The sequence below is a fragment of the Bos javanicus genome, chromosome 25 (assembly GCF_032452875.1).
Source record: "Bos javanicus breed banteng chromosome 25, ARS-OSU_banteng_1.0, whole genome shotgun sequence".
NCBI classification, from domain to species: domain Eukaryota; kingdom Metazoa; phylum Chordata; class Mammalia; order Artiodactyla; family Bovidae; genus Bos; species Bos javanicus.
This window is the reverse complement of record NC_083892.1, coordinates 41,075,255-41,093,950: the sequence shown is the minus strand read 5'-3', so window position 1 is coordinate 41,093,950 and position 18,696 is coordinate 41,075,255. Positions and strand designations below refer to the sequence as shown.

The following is an 18,696-nucleotide window of genomic DNA, read 5'->3' as shown; positions in this document are numbered from 1 at the left end:
AGTCTCCGGCTGGTACGCAGCTGCAAGCACAACTTCCCGGAGCAGGCCGGGGGCGTCCCCGTATCAGCTCTAATAGACCTGAGGCTGCTCACAAGCCCGCTCCTGCAGCAACAGCCCCGGGTGGAGGAGGAGGAAGGCAGGCTGGGCAGGCCTTGCTCAGACTGAGCCCACCCGCTGCCTCTCGGGAGCTGTGGCTCGGGCCCCTCCCCTCCCCACAGGAAGCCTCAGGTTCTCAACCAAACGAAGCACCTCAGGCAGCAGCTGCCAGCGGCGCCCTGAGGTGGAGCAGGAGGCACTGGCCCCCAGACGCTGCCGCCCCGTCAGGGCCTGAGCGCCCAGGGCTCTGCTTGCCCCTCGGGTCAGCTGGACACCTGCCCCAGGTTGCTGAGGACAAAGCGGGTGGAGCGGGGGTGCTGTTTCGGGGTTTCCTTCGTTCAGCTCCAGCTCCTCGGAGCCTTGCAGGAAAGGGGAGTTTTCAGAGACCCCCACGGCACCCACCCTGCGCTCCCCTCAGCCCAGCCTGGTCCCGAAGGCTGCACGCAGGACCCGCGTGGGCTCAGAGCTCTCACGTGTGTGCAGGGGGCTCCACTCACTGACGGGCAGAGGGGACCGGACCACACTCTCCCCGCACCCCTGGGGAGGCCACAGGTAGGTCAGGGACATGGGGATGGGTCAAGCTCTGCCCCTCAAGCCGCAGGGGCTGGGAGGAAGGGCAGGGTGAAGGAAAGAAGCTGACGGCAGCTTCCAACAAGCTTTATCGGAGAAACCTCCAAACTCGTCCAGGGCCCACCTGGCAGTGGCGACCCCCCAGTCCCCAGGTCCTGCTGTTCGGGTTCGTTCGGCCCTCTGCTCCAGCCCCGTTTCCGCTCACCCCTCCGCAGCGCACGTTTCCCCTCAGAACTCGATCTGAACGCCCCCGACAGGACGCCGGCCCACCAGGGACACACGCCGTCCCACGTCCCTAGCAGGCCCCCCCAGCCCCTCCCAAACAACCCTCTAGGCCAGCTTCAGCCAAGCGCAGCCTGGGTGTTCTCATTTTCTGTGGGGTGTTTTCCAGGCTTAAGATCAGTTCTCGTGTCCGGAACAACCCTAGACCGCCAGCAGCCTGCTTCCTCCACTGGAGTCCCTCCCACACGCGCCTTGGATGAAGCCTCGTGAGAGGACCGTCTGAAAGCCGGCCCTGCCCGACTCAGCTCAGCCCAGCGCCCTGGCCCAGGCCCCTCTCTCCCCAGTGGCCTCCGTGCGGTGGGCGCACTGGCCTGCGCTGCACTCAGGACACACAGAGGCCCCAACACCCACAGTCACGGCTGCCGTGAGGCAGGGGTCAGCACACAGCAGCTAGGATGCCCGTGAGGACCCCTGCAGCCTCAGTGTCAGCGTGAGCCACACACCTAGTCATGGAGACCTCCCAGGCCCTGCCAGGGGCTCCAGGCCAGCCAAGCAGCCACCTGGAGCTGGTGACGGGACCCAGGCGTCACTCGGACGCATCCCACCCTCCCTCCTGCCGATCGCAGCCTCTACTGACAGGTCCGCACACAGGAACACCGCTGCGCGCTCATGAAGCCGACCTGAGTTCTCTGTCGGGCTGGAGAGGGAAGACACCCCGCAGGAGGGTGGCATGCGCTCCACGCAGCTCCCCACAGGCGCCAGCGAGGAAGGGGTGGTGTCTCCCAAGTCTCTCTGGCATCTTCCGCTCCCGAGTCAGGGTGAAGACAGAACAGGAAGGAAGCCTGCCAGGCACATCTGTGCCCTCTCTCCCCAAGCCCCGGGGGCACTGGGCTCTGTGCCAAGGCAGTGCGGCCCTGCTGCTCCCTCCTCAGAACCACCCCTCACCAGCTGAGCGCGCCACCGTCTGACGGCCAAGCCCGCCCTCCAGCCAAGCCCCATCACTGCCTGAGTGACAGCCTGCTCTCAGACCCCAAGGCCAAGGCCGGGAGCTGGCCACCCTGCACCCCAAACACTCGGCATCCCCAAGAGCACGATATGGAAACACCTTCCAAAGGCCCGCCACAGCGCTGAGGTCTGAAGCGCGTGGTCGTCAGTGGGGCAAACGCTCACGGAGAGTCTGGAGTGCTGGACACAAACCGAGGGCCACAGCCCCCAGCCCCAGGCCAGGAATGGTACCCGAGACACACACCCTGCCACCTGCGCTCGGCGGCCACCTCCTGCCAAACCCTAGAGCAGGAGCCCAGGCACAGTCCCGGGGCGAGAGCCCAGCTCCCCTGAGGACACTGTGCCAGTCTGCAGACGCCAGCCCTCAGTGGCCCCACAAGCTGGGGCGAGGAGCCAGGTCTCCCTCGCGGCCCCCCAAGCCGAGGGGCTGCCCAGCGTCCTGCCTGGGTCTGCTTCACTGCTGACCATCTCAGGGGCCAAGAGGGGAAGGAAGGCACAGCCACTCCTTCTCAGATGCCCGCTCACAGCACCGTGAAGAGCAAGCCTCCACGTGCCCGCTCCAGGCGTGGCCATCACAGCACAGCCAGCAGCACCCAGGGGGCTGCCCACTGCCCCCCATGCCGGCGCACCCCCCAGCTCCCTGGGACGGAGGGATGAGGACAGATGGGCAGCCCAAGGGCCAGCCCGGGCCAGGAAGGGGCCGACACAGGGTGTCCCTGACAGGCCCAGGGACACCAAGCACCTTAGGGCAGAGGTCCCCCACTGAAGGGGACAGAGAGCTCTGGAGGCCTCTAGAGACACAGCCTCCACAGCAGCAACCCCCACGAGACACAGGGAAGAAGGAGCCAGGACCAGAGCCCTGCCCGGGGCCGAGGGTCCCCAGGGAGGGCCGCCCACTCAGGACAACCACCACCCACCACCCCAGGCACACCCAAGACAGGCCAGGGAAGGACCTTGTGGTCCTGCCACCGGGAGACTCAGGGTATCGACTCCACCTCCAGAGGGTGCTCCCCGCCTCCAGCCCTGACTCCCCAGCAGCACCCGCGCTGGGTCCACTGCCACCCACACCCGGGACACTTCCTGTCGCTTCGCCTCCCTTCTCATCCTCAGGACACACCTATCTGCCAAGGGACATGTGCCCTCAGACAGCTCACCCAAGGCGGCACCAGAGCCTGCGTGCTCTGAGGCTGGCACACAGTCAGCAGGGGGGCCCAGGCGGCGTGTCAGAGCTCCAGGTGCGCAGCCTCAGCTCAACCGAGAGCAGAGCTCCTGACGGCAGGGGGCTCGGGAGCCTGCAGGACAGCAGAGGAGGAAGCAGCGCTGGAGGAAAGCCAGAGCACAGGTCCATCAACAGCCACCCAGCAGCCCTGGGCTCAGCGCCCTCTTGTTTAAACGATCATTTCACTTCCCTTCTACGGTCGTGAACCGGTTCTCTGCATGCAACTCAGGGGCAAGGGCCCTGCCTCAAAGCCTGCCTGCTCCAGAGGCCCAAGAGCCGCCAACTGGATCCCCCACCATTGACAAAGGTCAGGTCACTCCTCAAGCCCATCCCTGGCCTCCAGCCGGTCTTGGAGAATCCGAGCCAGGTCCCGAGGCGGCCAGCCACCCATGGGAAGGGGGCACAGGGCTCCAGGCGGAGAAGGCTGGGGCACTGACTGATCCTAGACTCAGGGAACTGAGGCGGACCTGCATGGGAGGAGAGATCTAGCTTCTGACACAAACTGCAGCGGCTGTGGGAAAGGTCGACGGGGCACGCGGCTGCCTGCAGCTGACCCCCAGGAGGCCCTGGACGACTGCACAGGCCTCTCCTCACAGCCTCAGAGGTGACAGCCAAGGGTCTCGGGGGAAAGCCCAGGTGCACACGCTGACTGAAACTCCTCTCCTGTCCCAGATGCTCCCCGGCCCCGCCCCGCCCCGAGACACTGGCCTTGCGAAGGCCGCGGTGGCTTTCTAAGGGTGCAGGCCCTCGGGGATGCCCCACAGGGAGTGTGCAGCCCCCGGGCCCTCCTCACGTTCTGTCCTCTCAGGACACCCCCACTCTGCCCAGGGACCCTGGCACCCACCAGGGAGAGGCCTGGGTCCTCCCACAGCCCCTGGAGGCCCAAGGGCGTGACTGGCTCTCAGCAAGCCTCTGCCAGGTCCGAGCCCCTGGGACAGCACAGCTGCCTCCGCATCCCCCCAGAGCAAGCCCCTGGAAATCCAGCACAGCCTGACCTGGTCTAAACCCTTTCACTGCCTGGCTTCAGACTGTCGCCTCACGTGAATTTAAAAGGAGGCACAAAAGTAGAAGAGCCGTATCTACACAGATGGGAGAAAAGCCCCAGAGTGCTTCAGGAGCCAAGTGAGTATCTACAAAGATGGGAGAAAAGCCCCCGAGTGCTTCAAGAGCCAAGTGAGAAGCAGAGAAGCACAGGTCCGCTGCTTGCCCAAGCACAGGCTGCTGCTCGGCCAGGGGGAGCACACACGGGGATGCCCCCCCCAGGAAGATGCTTCTGGAGCACGCTCCTCCACCATGTTCCCTGCAGCGCTGCAAAGCCCAGAGCGGGGGAGACAGGGCCGTGCCCAGCTGGGTCTCCATCAGAGCTTCCTGGCCAGCCCAGACCCCACGGGAACAAAGCAGTTTCTTTTCCCGCTGGGGCTGAGCAAACCTGTCAGGGTCTGTCCACACCTGCTGCACAAGTCCAGAGGCAGAGGCCGGGCCTCGACGCTGCCAACTCACAGGTGAAGGCCTCAGCAGGGAGCGGGAGGCCCCCAAGGGCTGCAGCTGAGACAACGAGCGCGGTCAGGACGCCCCCTGCTACACTTGTCCCCTGGTGCCCTCCGGGCACACTGCGCACAGCGCCAGGACTCTGCCTGGCAGCCAAGCGCCAAAGGGCGCCCCACCCAAGTCACAGCGAGCCACAGAACTGCCAAACAAGGCTGTCGCGATGCCATCACTCATCACCAAACGTTCATGAAACGTGCCTCGGGCCTGGGCACGGAGGCTCTAAAGGCAGAGGCTCCTGGGTCACAAGTCTGAAGCCTGAGGACGACCAGAACAGAAGACACAACTTCCAAGGCTGAGAGAGGCTGAGAACTCGGCACCCACGGTGAGTAAACCCCCGGGAACAGCTGCTGTCGGCCTCCGCAGGCAGGTGAAGCCCCCGGCCTCTGCCTGCACTCCTGGGGGAGGAAGCCCACAGCTGGGGCTGCAGGGGCCTGGGAGCTAACACCTCACAGACGCACAGGCCTGAGAGTGAATCAAACGTGGTTCAACGCCCCCCTGCAGACCTAGGATTCCTGAGAACAGCTGGGAACGCGTGAGAGAATGAATGAACCAAGAATAAATAGGAACTCGACAGAGACTAAGGAGGCATCAGCTTGCCGGACCAGAAGGGGCCCAGCTCACAAGCACCCAAAAGGCCTAAGCTTTCTCCTTCCATCTTGTCTCCAACTTCTAAAGAAAGCCACACCAAGACCAATTAAAACAACCGAGACGGCCGACAGCCTAGCCACCTCCCCAGGCGCCCACAGCACTTCCTGTATTGATCAGCCCCGCACCCAGGTAATTAGAAATTGGGAACACAGTCACCAGGGTAATAACAGTGTCCAAGCTGCTCAGTAGGATCCGTTCTTAGGAGGAGATTATGCACGCCCCGTGCCGTCCTCCTAATTGGCCTCACACATCAGGGGAACGGTACCCAGGCCTTGTCACCTGGCCAGCCTACAAATGCTTCTGGGAAACGTCCAGATCAGCACTTGTCAGCTCCCAGCTTCGCTCCAGATGATGGGTCAGCAGTTCCAGGGCCGCAGCTGCCAGGCTTCAGAGCCAACGAGCCCGCCCACCCTTCTGTGTCGCTGGTGCCAGCAGCCCCCGCGCCGCGCACTCCGTCACACCTGTGCTCACACTGGCAGGTACCGCGCCCTCCAGCCTGCCTGAAACCGGGCCAGACTCAGGCACAAAAGGGTGGAGACAAGCCGTCGCACAGCGGCTCCCTGGCCACAAGCAAGCTGTTTCCTGTATGAAATGAGAGGTTTGGCGGCAGAGGGGCTCAACAGGCATTCCGTGCCTGTTCGGTGAGCATCCCCCGCAAGAGGAGCTGCTGAGATGCTTCTGAAAGCCCGGCCGCTGCACTCCTCCTCCCCCTCCGCTGTGACTGCACTCTCCATCCCTGTTAGAGCCTTTGAACACACTGCCTCGAGTGACCGACGATGCGCTCACGCTGGGACAGAAAGGTCAGGTACACGCTTGGAGGGCAATTTGGTCAAACACAAGTATCTTTTAGGGTAAAAAACTACTGCTAAGAATTCATCCAACCAAAAAACACTGCTTATTGCTGGGAAAATCACCCCACTGGAGACGCCCTGATGGCCATCAGCAGGGGAACCGAGTCGATCAGAGCCACCCACACCACGGATACCGCGGGACCCTGACAACGCAAGAGGCCAGGCTGCGTCAGGGCATGAGCACTGTCAGAAGTTAACTGAACAAAGCAAGCCTGCAGGGCGACGGCACAGAGTGGGCACCTCTTGGAGGGGAGCAGGAAATACATCAAGAGCTTATGTGACAAAGAAAACTTTTCTTTCCTATTTTTTAAATTCTGCACCCACTAAACTCATCATGGTAATCACTGCATGAGATGGATAAGCCCAACCATTATGCCACACGCCTTAAACCTGTACAGTGCTGTCTGTTGATATCAAAATAAAACTGGAAGAAAAAAAAGCTCACACGTACACACAGCATTTCTAGAAAATCGCATAGGAATTTACCAGCTTTTGCCCAGAAAGACGGACGAGGGTGAGAACCCTATCACCGAGCAGCCCTGCCCTGGGGGCAGCTCTTAATCCTGCTCCGAGAACGGCAGCCCTGGGCACAACCAGGGCACCACGTGCTGGCGCCCGACAGTCACACAGGGCAGGCCTGGAGGGCCGCGGAGGGTGAAAACCACATCCACCCGCCTCCTCCGGGGTTTACACGAAGAAGCTGAAGTTGAGCGGTTCTATGAAGACCTCCAAGACCTTTAGAACTAACACCCAAAAAAGATGTCCTTTTCATTATAGGCGACTGAATGCAAAAGTAGGAAGTCAAAACACACCTGGAGTAACAGGCAAATTTGGCCTTGGAGTACAGAATGAAGCAGGGCAAAGGCTCATAGACTCTTGCCAAGAGAACGCACTGATCATAGCAAACACCCTCTTACAACAACACAAGAAAAGACTCTACACATGGACATCACCAGATGGTCAACACCAAAATCAGACTGATTATGTTCTTTGCAGCCAAAGATGGAGAACCTCTATACAGTCAGCAAAAACAAGACCGGGAGCTGACTGTGGCTCAGATCATGAACTCCTTATTGCCAATTCACTTAAATTGGAGAAAGTAGGGAAAACCACTGGACCATTCAGGTATGACCTAAATCAAATTCCTTACGATTATACAGTGGAAGTGAGAAATAGATTTAAGGGACTAGATCTGATAGATAGAGTGCCTGATGAACTATGGACGGAGGTTCATGACATTGTACAGGAGACAGGGATCAAGACCATCCCCATGGAAAAGAAATGCAAAAAAGCAAAATGGCTATCTGGAGAGGCCTTACAAATAGCTGTGAAAAGAAGAGAAGCGAAAAGCAAAGGAGAAAAGGAAAGATATAAGCATCTGAATGCAGAGTTCCAAAGAATAGCAAGAAGAGATAAGAAAGCCTTCTTCAGCGACCAATGCAAAGAAATAGAGGAAAACAACAGAATGGGAAAGACTAGAGATCTCTTCAAGAAAATTAGAGATACCAAGGGAACATTTCATGCAAAGATGGGCTCCATAAAGGACAGAAATGGTATGGACCTAACTGAAGCAGAAGATATTAAGAAGAGGTGGCAAGAATACACAGAAGAACTGTACAAAAAAGATCTTCGTGACCAAGATAATCACGATGGTGTGATCACTGACCTAGAGCCAGACATCCTGGAATGTGAAGTCAAATGGGCCTTAGAAAGTACCACTACAAACAAAGCTAGTGGAGGTGATGGAATTCCAGTTGAGCTCTTTCAAATTCTGAAAGATGATGCTGTGAAAGTGCTGCACTCAATATGCCAGCAAATTTGGAAAACTCAGCAGTGGCCACAGGACTGGAAAAGGTCAGTTTTCATTCCAATCACAAAGAAAGGCAATGCCAAAGAATGTTCAAACTACCGCACAATTGCACTCATCTCACACGCTAGTAAAGTAATGCTCAAAATTCTCCAAAACAGGCTTCAGCAATATGTGAACCGTGAATTTCCAGATGTTCAAGCTGGTTTTAGAAAAGGCAGAGGAACCAGAGATCAAATTGCCAACATCTGCTGGATCAGGGAAAAGGCAAGAGAGTTCCAGAAAAACATCTATTTCTGCTTTATTGACTATGCCAAAGCCTTTGACTGTGTGGATCACAATAAACAGTGGAAAACTGTGAAAGAGATGGGCATACCAGACCACCTGACCTGCCTTTTGAGAAACCTATATGCAGGTCAGGAAGCAACAGTTAGAACTGGACATGGAACAACAGACTGGTTCCAAATAGGAAAAGGAGTACGTCAAGGCTGTATATTGTCACTCTGCTTATTTAACTTATATGCAGAGTATGTCATGAGAAATGCTGGGCTGGAAGAAGCACAAGCTGGAATCAAGATTGCCGGGAGAAACATCAATAACCTTAGATATGCAGATGATATGCAGATGACACCACCCTTATGGCAGAAAGTGAAAAGGAACTCAAAAGCCTCTTGATGAAAGTGAAAGAGGAGAGTGAAAAAGTTGGCTTAAAGTTCAACATTCAGAAAACTAAGATCATGGCATCTGATGCCATCACTTAATGGCAAACAGATGGGAAAACAGTGGAAACAGTGTCAGACTTTATTTTTTGGGCTCCAAAATCACTGCAGATGGTGAGTGCAGCCATCAAATTAAAAGGCGCTTACTCCTTGGAAGGAAAGGTGTGACCAACCTAGATAGCATATTGAAAAGCAGAGACATTACTTTGCCAACAAAGGTCCGTCTAGTCAAGGCTATGGTTTTTCGTGTGGTCATGTATGGATGTGAGAGTTGGACTGTGAAGAAGGCTGAGCGCCGAAGAATTGATGCTTTTGAACTGTGGTGTTGGAGAAGACTCTTGAGAGTCCCTTGGACTGCAAGGAGATCCAACCAGTCCATTCTGAAGGAGATGGAGCCCTAGGATTTCTTTGGAAGGACTGATGCTAAAGCTGAAACTCCAGTACTTTGGCCACCTCATGCGAAGAGTTGACTCATTGGAAAAGACTCTGATGCTGAGAGGGATTGGGGGCAGGAGGAGAAGGGGACGACAGAGGATGAGATGGCTGGATGGCATCACTGACTCGATGGACGTGAGTCTGAGTGAACTCCGGGAGTTGGTGATGGACAGGGAGGCCTGGCGTGCTGCGATTCGCGGGGTCACCAAGAGTGGGACACGACTGAGGACGGCACTGACTGAGCCTGGCCTCTGCAGCCCTCCACTGGCTTGCACAGCAACACCCTGCAGCACTTGCTCCAAGTCCCCAAGACCCAGATACACCGAAAGAGCCTGGGCCAGCCCCAGCTGCCCACGGGCCTTAGACAAACTCAAGAAGAGAGCTTGTTCCCAGAGTGGAGGCTTTACACAGCACCGCATCCACTGCTGACTCCAGGCCAGGCCGGTGCCCACTGCACCACACCGTGCCCGGGCGGGGAGCGGGCTTTCGCTGGGACCTGAGCTTTGCTGTGTGCTGACGACATCGAGTAGCTTTCACGTCTTCATTCACCACACATCTTCTCAAAGTTATCTGTCCAAAGCCTTTCACCCACTTTTTTAACCTGCTTATCTTATCAATTTGAAAGCATTTTACTCTACATTTTGGATAAAAGTCCTCAGTCAGACACACACATTGCAAACATTTTCTCACACTCTACGTTTTGCCTTATTTTTTTCTTAACAGTGTTTTTTGAAAGCAACAGTTTTTTATTTTGATTAAGTCTAACTTAACAATTTTTTTCCATGTATGTCTTGCTCTTTGTGTCCTAAGAACTCTTTACCAAACCCACACTTCCAGGACTGTGTTTTTACCCGTAAGTCCGTGCCCCACTGAACTATTCAGTGGCCAGTATGAGGTGCCCATGTCTGTGCAGACTCCCTGTTGGCCAGCACCATCTGCTCAAAGACTCTCTCCCACTGGATTATCTTGTCACCTTTGACCGAAATCAATTGACTCTGAGCATTTAGACTATTCCTGAGCATTCTATTCTGCCCATTGATCTCCTCCACACCATGACCACCCTTCCTGATTAACACTGCTCACAGGGAGCTTGCAGTCAGCCTCTGGCAGCCCTCTGACACACTCTTCTCCCAAAGCCTGACAGCCGTTCCAGGCCCTTTCCATTTCTATAGAAATTTTAGAGTCAGTTTGTCAGTTTCTCCCAGAAGAGCCTCCTGGGGCTGAGTGGGATTGCGCTGACCCTGTGAGTCATCTCCACAGCGCTGAGTGAGACGGTGTCTGTGTGCACTGGCTTACCTGCTGCCAGTTTACGCTCTCTCAGCCACATCTCAGCTCCTAGTGCATGGACCCCATAAACACAGCTTGTTAAATGTGCCTGAGTACATCACAGACACTTCACAGCGCGTCCCTGTTCAGCACCTTCAAATCACCAGCCAGACTGCACTCCTGAGGAAAGATGCTCAGTGCCTCACAGACCTTCACCACCTTCACTCCCTCCGTCCAACCTGCAGGGCCCTGGGACAAGGACACCCGGACACCAGAGGTGCCGCCTGCTCACCCCGGCACGCCCAAGCGCACAGGCCCCACCTCCCCCACGCACGGCATCCCCTCACACCCTCCAAGTCCTGAGGCCAACCTGGCCCCGACTCACATGACCCGTGTGCTGGAGAGAAGAGTCACACACGGCCAAGAGTGGACAAGCTTGTCTGGCGGATACGGACACTCGGCTAGACAGGCTTCCCAAAAGGTTTGCACTGGTTGGCCCACCAGCCCACACTACTCCTCCCAGCCGTTATCTCTGGGTCCTCGGGATTTAACAAATCTCCAAACAGGAAAAGGGTGGCCAATGTCATGCTGGGTGGACCCTTCGCAGTTCCTAACCTCTGCGAGGCCACAGAGCCCGCTGAGAACCTGAGAGAAGCCACAGCCCGTCCAGAGCAGAGTCCACGTGGAGGACACTCAGTCTGAAGCACCAGAAGCTCGGACTCCAGGGCTGAGAGCGCCTTGCAGAGACGAGCTGAAGCAGCGTGGGCCGGCAGGAGCTGCAGGCAGCAGGCCCCAAGGCCGCAGGGAGCCAGGCCCGCCGAGGGGCCCTGCCTAGTGGCGGCAGCTCTCAGAAGCCCAAGGAGACCGGACAGCAGCCGGAGCCTGGGGTGGCAACAGGCCCCAGAGGAGCAACACTGTGGCCACGCTTTGACCTGAAGACCCAAAACGCCTCCCAGGCCCTCAAACTGCTGCTACCAGCACAAATGCCGGACTCCAGCGGCTACCGTCCACCAGAGCTAGTTGACCGTGCTTGGGAGACGTGGGTCCCTGAACCAGCCTGCAGAATCTCACGTTTATACACACCCACTCGCGAATCTGTGCTTTTGTGGAGAGATAACAAGTTTTGTCAGATTCTCAAGAGCATGACCCTGTGGTGAGAAGCCCACATTCCAGAAAACTCTTCAATTTATACATGTGGAAACTAAGGCGTAAGAGACCCCACGACAAGTGGGCTCAGACAGATGGGCAGACACAGTTTAACAGGGTCAGGTGCTCACACACCCCAGCGGCTGGTATCACAGGCACAAGAGGGCACAAGAGAGCAGCCACGAGCTTCCTCCTGACGAGAGCCTCCCTGGGAGCGGGCGGGAAGCTCGTGAGCCCAGACAGCAGGAGAAATCACAGGCAAGAGGCCCCACTGGGCCAGCCCATGTGAGCCTAGCTCTGCAGGTGGAGTTCAGGCGGGAACAGCAGCCTGGCCTGTCCTCTGAGACTCAGCAAGGCAGAGAGAAGACAACGGGGCATTTTCAAGTGACAAGCGCCTGGAGCCCACAGCGCGGGGGTACTGGCAGGTCTCGGGGCAGCAGTCAAAGGGTGTAACTACAGGACAGCCCCTCGCAGTCTTGGCGCAGTTTCCAAGAGCAACAGGAGAGGCACAGAAAAGCAGCCGTCTCAGCTCACACAAGCAGACAGACAGAAGGCTCCTTCACCCCCACAGGGCCCGGGAGCCGAGGACTGAGCCTAAACTGCCAGCCTCCCAGCCCTGCACCCAGGCGGAGGCGGTCTGTGTGGGCCGAGAAGGGGCCCAGAGGCTGAAGGCCAGCGGCAGAGCAACCCCAGAAGGGGCGAGGACCCCAGGAGGCCAGGCGGCAGGGGGGTGGAAGATGCCCGCCGCTCACCTGTGGGGTCAGCTCGACAGACTCACTAAGGCTGCTGCAGAGGCCTGATGGCAAACTACCCGCCGTTACTGCTTCCCTGTTCCACCCCTAAAGACTCAGTGTATTTCAACTGTTAGAGCCACCTAAAAGAAATTACTTCCCCTCAACAAAACAGCTACTTCCTCAGTATAAACAAAAACAGCCCTTTAAGGAAGCTCAGCGCTACTGGGGCAGTACCTGCTGGCCCTTGAGAGCGTCCTTGGCAGGGAGAGTTGCCCAGCTCCATCCCTTTGAGCCTCCGCAGCCGCAGGCAGGGCCGCTGCCAGAGGAACCTGGGGTGCAGGCTCGCTTACCAAGGGTGCCACCCGTGAGGAGAAGGCGGCGACTGTGGCCCTGGCACCCTCTGCCTACCTGATGCTCAAGCCGGTGGTCTGGTCCAGCCTCTCCCAGCTCTGCAGCTTTGTCAAGAGCCTCTGAAAAGACAGAGAGGGAGACCCCTCAGAGCTCTGTGCCAGTGTCTCCACCCAGGGACGCACGGGCCTGCTGTCCCCTCACAGCATGTCACCCCCTCCCACCACATACACTCGACCCAGAGAGGACAGCGTCACAGGAAACGGACAGTCACTGTGACATCACGGCCCCGGTCCTCCACAACTGCCTGCCCTCATCTCCAAAACGCGACATGCTCCCAGGCTGCTTCCCAACTGCTGAAGCCACACTGAGTGTTTAGCACCTCACCCAGCAGGACTGTGGGCTGGGGGCCGAGAGCGCCTCACAGACGGCCCTGCAGTAACAGCCAGGACTGTGGGCTGGGGGCCAAGAGCCTCACAGACGGCCCTGCAGTAACAGCCTGTGCCCACCTCACTCACACCGGCCGTAACTGGGGAGGCTCCCAGCAGGCCAGGACTGTGGGCTGGGGGCCGAGAGAGCCTCACAGACAGTCCTGCAGTAACAGCCTGTGCCCCAGGAAGCAGGCCCCGGGCACTGCAGATCCCGGCCCCCACCGCCTCCTCTGTCTTCCCGGAGCTCCTCAGGATGCTCAGCCCCAATCCCACTCCCAAAACACACACACAGAGCAGGCTGGGCCATCAGTTCAGTTGCTCAGTTGTGTCTGACTCTTTGCAACCCCACAGACTGCAGCACACCAGGCTTCCCATCACCAACTCCTGGAGCGTGCTCAAACTCATGTCCATCACGTCAGTGACGCCATCCAACCATCTCATCTTCTGTCATCCCCTTCTCCTCCTGCCTTCAATCTTTCCCAGCATCAGGGTCTTTTCTAATGAGTCAGTTCTTCGCATCAGGTGGCCAAAGTATTGGAGTTTCAGCTTCAGCATCAGTCCTTTCAATGAATATTCAAGGTTGATTTCCTTTAGGATGGACTGGTTGGATCTCTTTGTAGTCCAAGGGACTTTCAAGAGTCTTCTCCAATAGCATAGTTCAAAAGCAGCAATTCTTCATGGCTGGGGCCATGGCTGCTGGGATGAACAGGAGGACACGCCCCAACTCGGCCTGAACGCGGGGTCTCATGCCCAGTATTCTCACAGCTGCAGCACGCTCACCCACATGTCAGAGTCTCGCCCCCTTTCCAGGCCACCTGCCTCTTCCGAGCTCCCCCCAGGCCGAGCACAGTGCTGCTCCGTGCACTCACGCGGCCGCTGGAGCATGTCCTGAGCCCTCTCATGTCCTGGGTACGAGCCTGGCTAATAATCCTATGACTACAGCTGACGCTCAGTCAACACTTACCACTGTTCAAGCACTTTGCGTGAACTTATTCAATCCTCACAACCCTACAGGGAGACACTTACTCCTCATTACACAGGTGGACAGAGAAGTAAAGTAATCTACCAGGGTCACCAGCCAGCGAGCACACGCAGAAGGGTCTGAAACCAGGCAGTGTGATTCCCCCCAAAGAAGCTCAACCAACTCTCAAACAACCTATGTGCAAAGTAAAACTGCTTGTCTCCAGAACCGCTGCTTCAGGCTGAGTGTCCACATGATCAAGCGTCTGAGAGAACGTGTGCTCTGGCCCCAGGATGCCCCAGCTGGTGGGAACTGCTGGAGGTAGGCTGACCAGACTGAAGTCATGAGAACTGGTGCCATATCTTATACCAGGCAAACCAGAAAGGGAAGTGACTGAGTGTGACCACGGGTACTCAGTGTGGAAGGACAGAAGACCCTGCGCCTGGAGGCCTCGCACTGGTCTGCCCAGGAGAACTTGGGTGCTTTGGCACCAACGTGCATGGCCATCTCCACAAGGTCCCACAGAATGCCCACAGTGAGTCCCAGCAGCAGAGCCGGGGAGAGGAATCTCAGCACAGGAGTCTGCTTCTTCTGTGGGGAACAACGTCTGTCCCAGGCACCAGAGAGTCCTCTGCTCTCTCCCACTCAGCAGCTGGTTAAGTGCTCCAAGGGCTGCTGACACCAACAACCATGCACCCGGTAGCTGAGGACACACGTCTGCTGTCCTGAGCCCCGCAGGTGAGCAGCCCAGCGAGGACATCCCTGGGCTGGATTTAGAGGCCATGGGACTACGCTCCACAGGACACTCTACCGCTGGAAAGCCCCAAGTTCCCTGACTCACGGCCCCTCCATCTTCAATGCCACCAAGAGCAGCACAGCAAGTCCTCGTCACTCCACACAGCTCTGGCCTCCTCCACACACTCCTGCACCCACCAGGACCTGTGCGCACCAGCAGGAACCCCAGGGGCACCTCCTACCACAGGCTAGTGCTCAGCACCCTTAGGGGTCCCCTTTTCCCATAGTTCTGGGGTCAGGACAGGGCTGACTGCAGGGGCCACCATTCGACCCACCGTATTAGCCCAACAGCCGCCATTCTAGTGGATCAGCTGGGACGTGGGGTCCCCTTGGCAAGTGAAGGACCCCACAGAGACCAGCTGGCTCACCTCCTTCTCCAGCTCGAGGTCCACCAGCGTCTCCTGCATCTTCTCCTGCCGCCCCAGCCTGCGCTGCAGCCCCTCCAGCTCCTCCCGCAGCAGCCCGTTGGTGTCCTGCGTCTCCCTGGCAGAGCCAGAAGCACAGTCGTTCAGACAGCCACACACCCCAGGGACGAGTGCAGAGGCCCTGACCCAGAAGGCTGCATGCACATGTGTGCGCACACGTGTGTGCGTGTACATGTGTGCACAAACAGGCACACATCCCCAGCCCCTCACCGCAGGCAGGCGTTCTCCACATACATGTCCCCAGCTCCTCACCGCAGGCAGATGTTCACACACACACACACACACACACAAACACACCCCCGGCCTCTCACCGCAGGCAGGCGTTCTACACACACACACACACACACACACAGAGGCACACACCCCTGGCCCCTCACCGCAGGCAGGCGTTCTCTTCCCGCAGCTGCCGCAGCTCCCTCTCCATCGTTGGCAGCCGCACCAGCTCAGACCTCATGTTCTTCACAATCGCAGCGTCCTGCTCCTGCAGGGACAGCTTTTGCTCCAAATCCTGATGGAGGTGGGAGACAGAGAGGAGGGAGACAGTCACAGACGCCAAGCGCTCCCAGGCCTCAACAGCCTCCAGGGCTACAGCCCCCGCGAGTCACGTGCAGTGCTGCCCACGGGGCAGGAGCCTGGCACACACTTGGCACAAGGACGCGCAGCAAAGCCTCCGTGGAGACACCCACCCTTCCACACGGCTCTGCTCGCTGTCCCCGTGGTGGAGAGACCCACCGTTCCGCACGCTCTGCTCGCTGTCCCGGGGTGGAGATGACCACCCTTCCACACTGCTCTGCTCGCTGTCCCCGTGGAGAGACCCACCCTTCCGCACGCTCTGCTCGCTGTCCCCGTGGTGGAGAGACCCACCGTTCCGCACGCTCTGCTCGCTGTCCCGGGGTGGAGATGACCACCCTTCCGCACGCTCTGCTCGCTGTCCCCGGGGTGGAGATGACCACCCTTCCGCACGCTCTGCTCGCTGTCTCATGGTGGAGAGACCCACCCTTCCGCACGCTCTGCTCGCTGTCCCCGGGGTGGAGATGGCCACCCTTCCGCACGCTCTGCTCGCTGTCCCGTGGTGGAGACACCCACCGTTCCGCACGCTCTGCTCACTGTCCCCGGGATGGAGATGACCACCCTTCCCCACGCTCTGCTCGCTGTCCCGTGGTGGAGACACCCACCGTTCCGCACGCTCTGCTCACTGTCCCCGGGATGGAGATGACCACCGTTCCGCACACTCTGCTCGCTGTCCCCGGGTGCAGCGTAACGACTGAGTCGTTGCACAACAAGGCCTTCCTTCCCTACATGGAGTCCCCAGGCTGCATGGGGAGCTGGCGAAACTCCAAAACAGGTCACAGAGCAGGTTAAGAACATGGGCCCAGGACTAAACCGGGCGGTTGCTCAGCCAACACTAAGGGGTCAGCTCTGCTCAGTCCGCCTGAGCAGGCCGTGCCACCTGGGCAGGCTGCTCCCGGCCCAGTCCTGCTCGGTCCTCAGAGCAGCCCCGGTACTTGAGGTGCCGCACGCTTACTTTCTACTCTATGTGCTTGATTCTGACCTTCACGCGGAGTGCGAGCTTCCTGGGAGCAGCACTCACCTCTTACTTTCTGCCACACCCCAGCACCTGGCACGGGGCCTGGGGCACAAGGAGATGACCAGCAGCGTGAACAGCTGCGGTAGACACAGGCGGCTAACTTCCCCGGACGCCAGTGAGCATGCCCCATGGGTCACAGGGGGCTGAACCAGCACTGTGAAGCCCACCAGACACGGGCCGCTCACCTTGATCCTCTGCTCCTGGTCTGCTCGCACTTCTTGGCTGGCCTGGAGCTCCTGAACCTTCTGGTTAGCTTCCTGCCATTTCCTATTGAGAGAAGGAACACGTGCAAAAACAGGCAGGTGGTGAAGCCAACAACTGTCCTCACTCTCAAAGCTCTCCAGCAGAGACACGCGCACACTCACACACAAATACGCACACATTCACACACTCCCTACTGCAAGGAGGCCCCAGGGTCCGGGCCTCTGTGGCCTGAATCTCAGGGCAGGTGGTTAAGTCTCAACCACCTGCAAGCTCCCTTCCCAAGGTTCTCCTTTCTCTCCACAGTTCTCACAACAGAAGCTGCTGCCGGCCCAGGCACAGCTGAAGCCCAGGGCCCGCTCAGGACTGCACGTCCACGGCCCACCAAGCGGCCAGACCGCCCAGACAGCGCCAGGTAAGGCAGAGGCTGCCAGCTACAGGAGAGCGCGTCTCCACCGCACCTCCAGGCTCGCCTGGCACAGGGGGGAAAGACACCTGGCCTGGAAGTTGGCAGCCCTGCCCGCCCTCCACTCACTGGTACTGCAGGTCCAGCTGCTCCTTCAGCTCCTGCTTCTCAGACTCCAGGCGTTTGACCTGCATCTCCTGGTTCATCACGCTCCACTGCAGGTCCGAGAGCCTCCCCTTCAACGTGGTGATGGTCTGAAAGCGAGACGCAAGCCACTCACCCTTGTCTCCGGCACAGGCATGGAGGGGAGCCCCTCACGGAAACTCAGGGGCCAACGCTCTCCCGAGAGCCGGCCCCCATCCAGCCGGCTCCTCCTTCAGAGCCCATGACCTCCCCTCGAGCCGAGCCGCGATGACAGACGGCCTCAGGCACGAGGACACTGCTGGCCACGATGGGTGCGACCGCACCGGGCGGCCCCACAGCCCCTCCGTGGTCCCGCCGGCCACATGCACGCAGCCCCGGTCCTCGGCAGCGACGCACGGCTCCCCCTCCACACCTGCTCTCCCTCTCAGCCTGGATTCCTTCTCCAACTGCCCCATCCCAGCTCTGCACAAGATGCTACCTGTGAACCAGCCAGGCACCCGCCAAGAACGCAGGAGCGGGGGCGGAGGCTGTCCTCAGGACAAACGGGAGCGGCCCGAGCACCGCAGAGCCTGATGCACGCCCAGGCCAGACGAGGTCACTGAGGAAGGCAGGGGTGGGTGGGCCCACAGCCCAGCCCCGGGACGGCGAGCCCACCGGGCGGACACGGGCGCGGACCGCAGCCTCCCCAGACAACCTGCTGGTGATGGGGCTCCGCTGTGGCTGTCCCGGGGCAGGAGGCCGCGCCTCCAACAGGACAGCCAGCCACTCTAAGGTAACAAGGGGAGCCTCACCCCGTCAGCCTGAGGGCCAGACAGCAACCCACAGGCTGAGGGCGAGAGGGTGGACCAGCGAACCCAGCACACAAGCAACGTCTGCGGGGGCCCCGAGCAGGCACGGTGGCCGCAGCAGGCCTCGCCCGCCCAGCCAGGGCAGTGTGAGTGCACACACACGGCCGCCGACAGGCCCCAGAGAGGCTGACGGCAGGGCTGGGGGCTGGGGCCTGCCCTCTTAACATCCTGCACGGTTCCTTTTTACAACAATCAGTCTGGGCCTCAAAGAAGAATGAGCGTACTAAAACTATGTAACGATAAACATATCCCTTGACAACTTTTCCTGAATTAAATAGACAGG

At 58.7% G+C, this 18,696-nt stretch overlaps 1 protein-coding gene across 5 annotated transcripts in view; it reads right to left on the bottom strand.

Annotated features, from left to right (window-relative positions):
• Window positions 1-18,696, bottom strand: part of MAD1L1 (mitotic arrest deficient 1 like 1) — a 243,949-nt gene that overhangs the window by 209,141 nt on the left and 16,112 nt on the right. For 2 of the 5 annotated variants that reach the window (XM_061402349.1, XM_061402350.1), the window contains 5 exons: window positions 17,551-17,675; window positions 17,000-17,081; window positions 15,604-15,734; window positions 15,170-15,284; window positions 12,675-12,736 (listed from right to left, as the gene is read on the bottom strand). In XM_061402349.1, the coding sequence (XP_061258333.1) occupies window positions 12,675-12,736; window positions 15,170-15,284; window positions 15,604-15,734; window positions 17,000-17,081; window positions 17,551-17,675 (515 nt within the window). Of the gene's footprint in view, window positions 1-1,568; window positions 2,151-12,674; window positions 12,737-15,169; window positions 15,285-15,436; window positions 15,478-15,603; window positions 15,735-16,045; window positions 16,979-16,999; window positions 17,082-17,550; window positions 17,676-18,696 lie in introns of those variants that run through there. The other 3 variants (XM_061402352.1, XM_061402353.1, XM_061402354.1) reach the window with 3 other exon arrangements.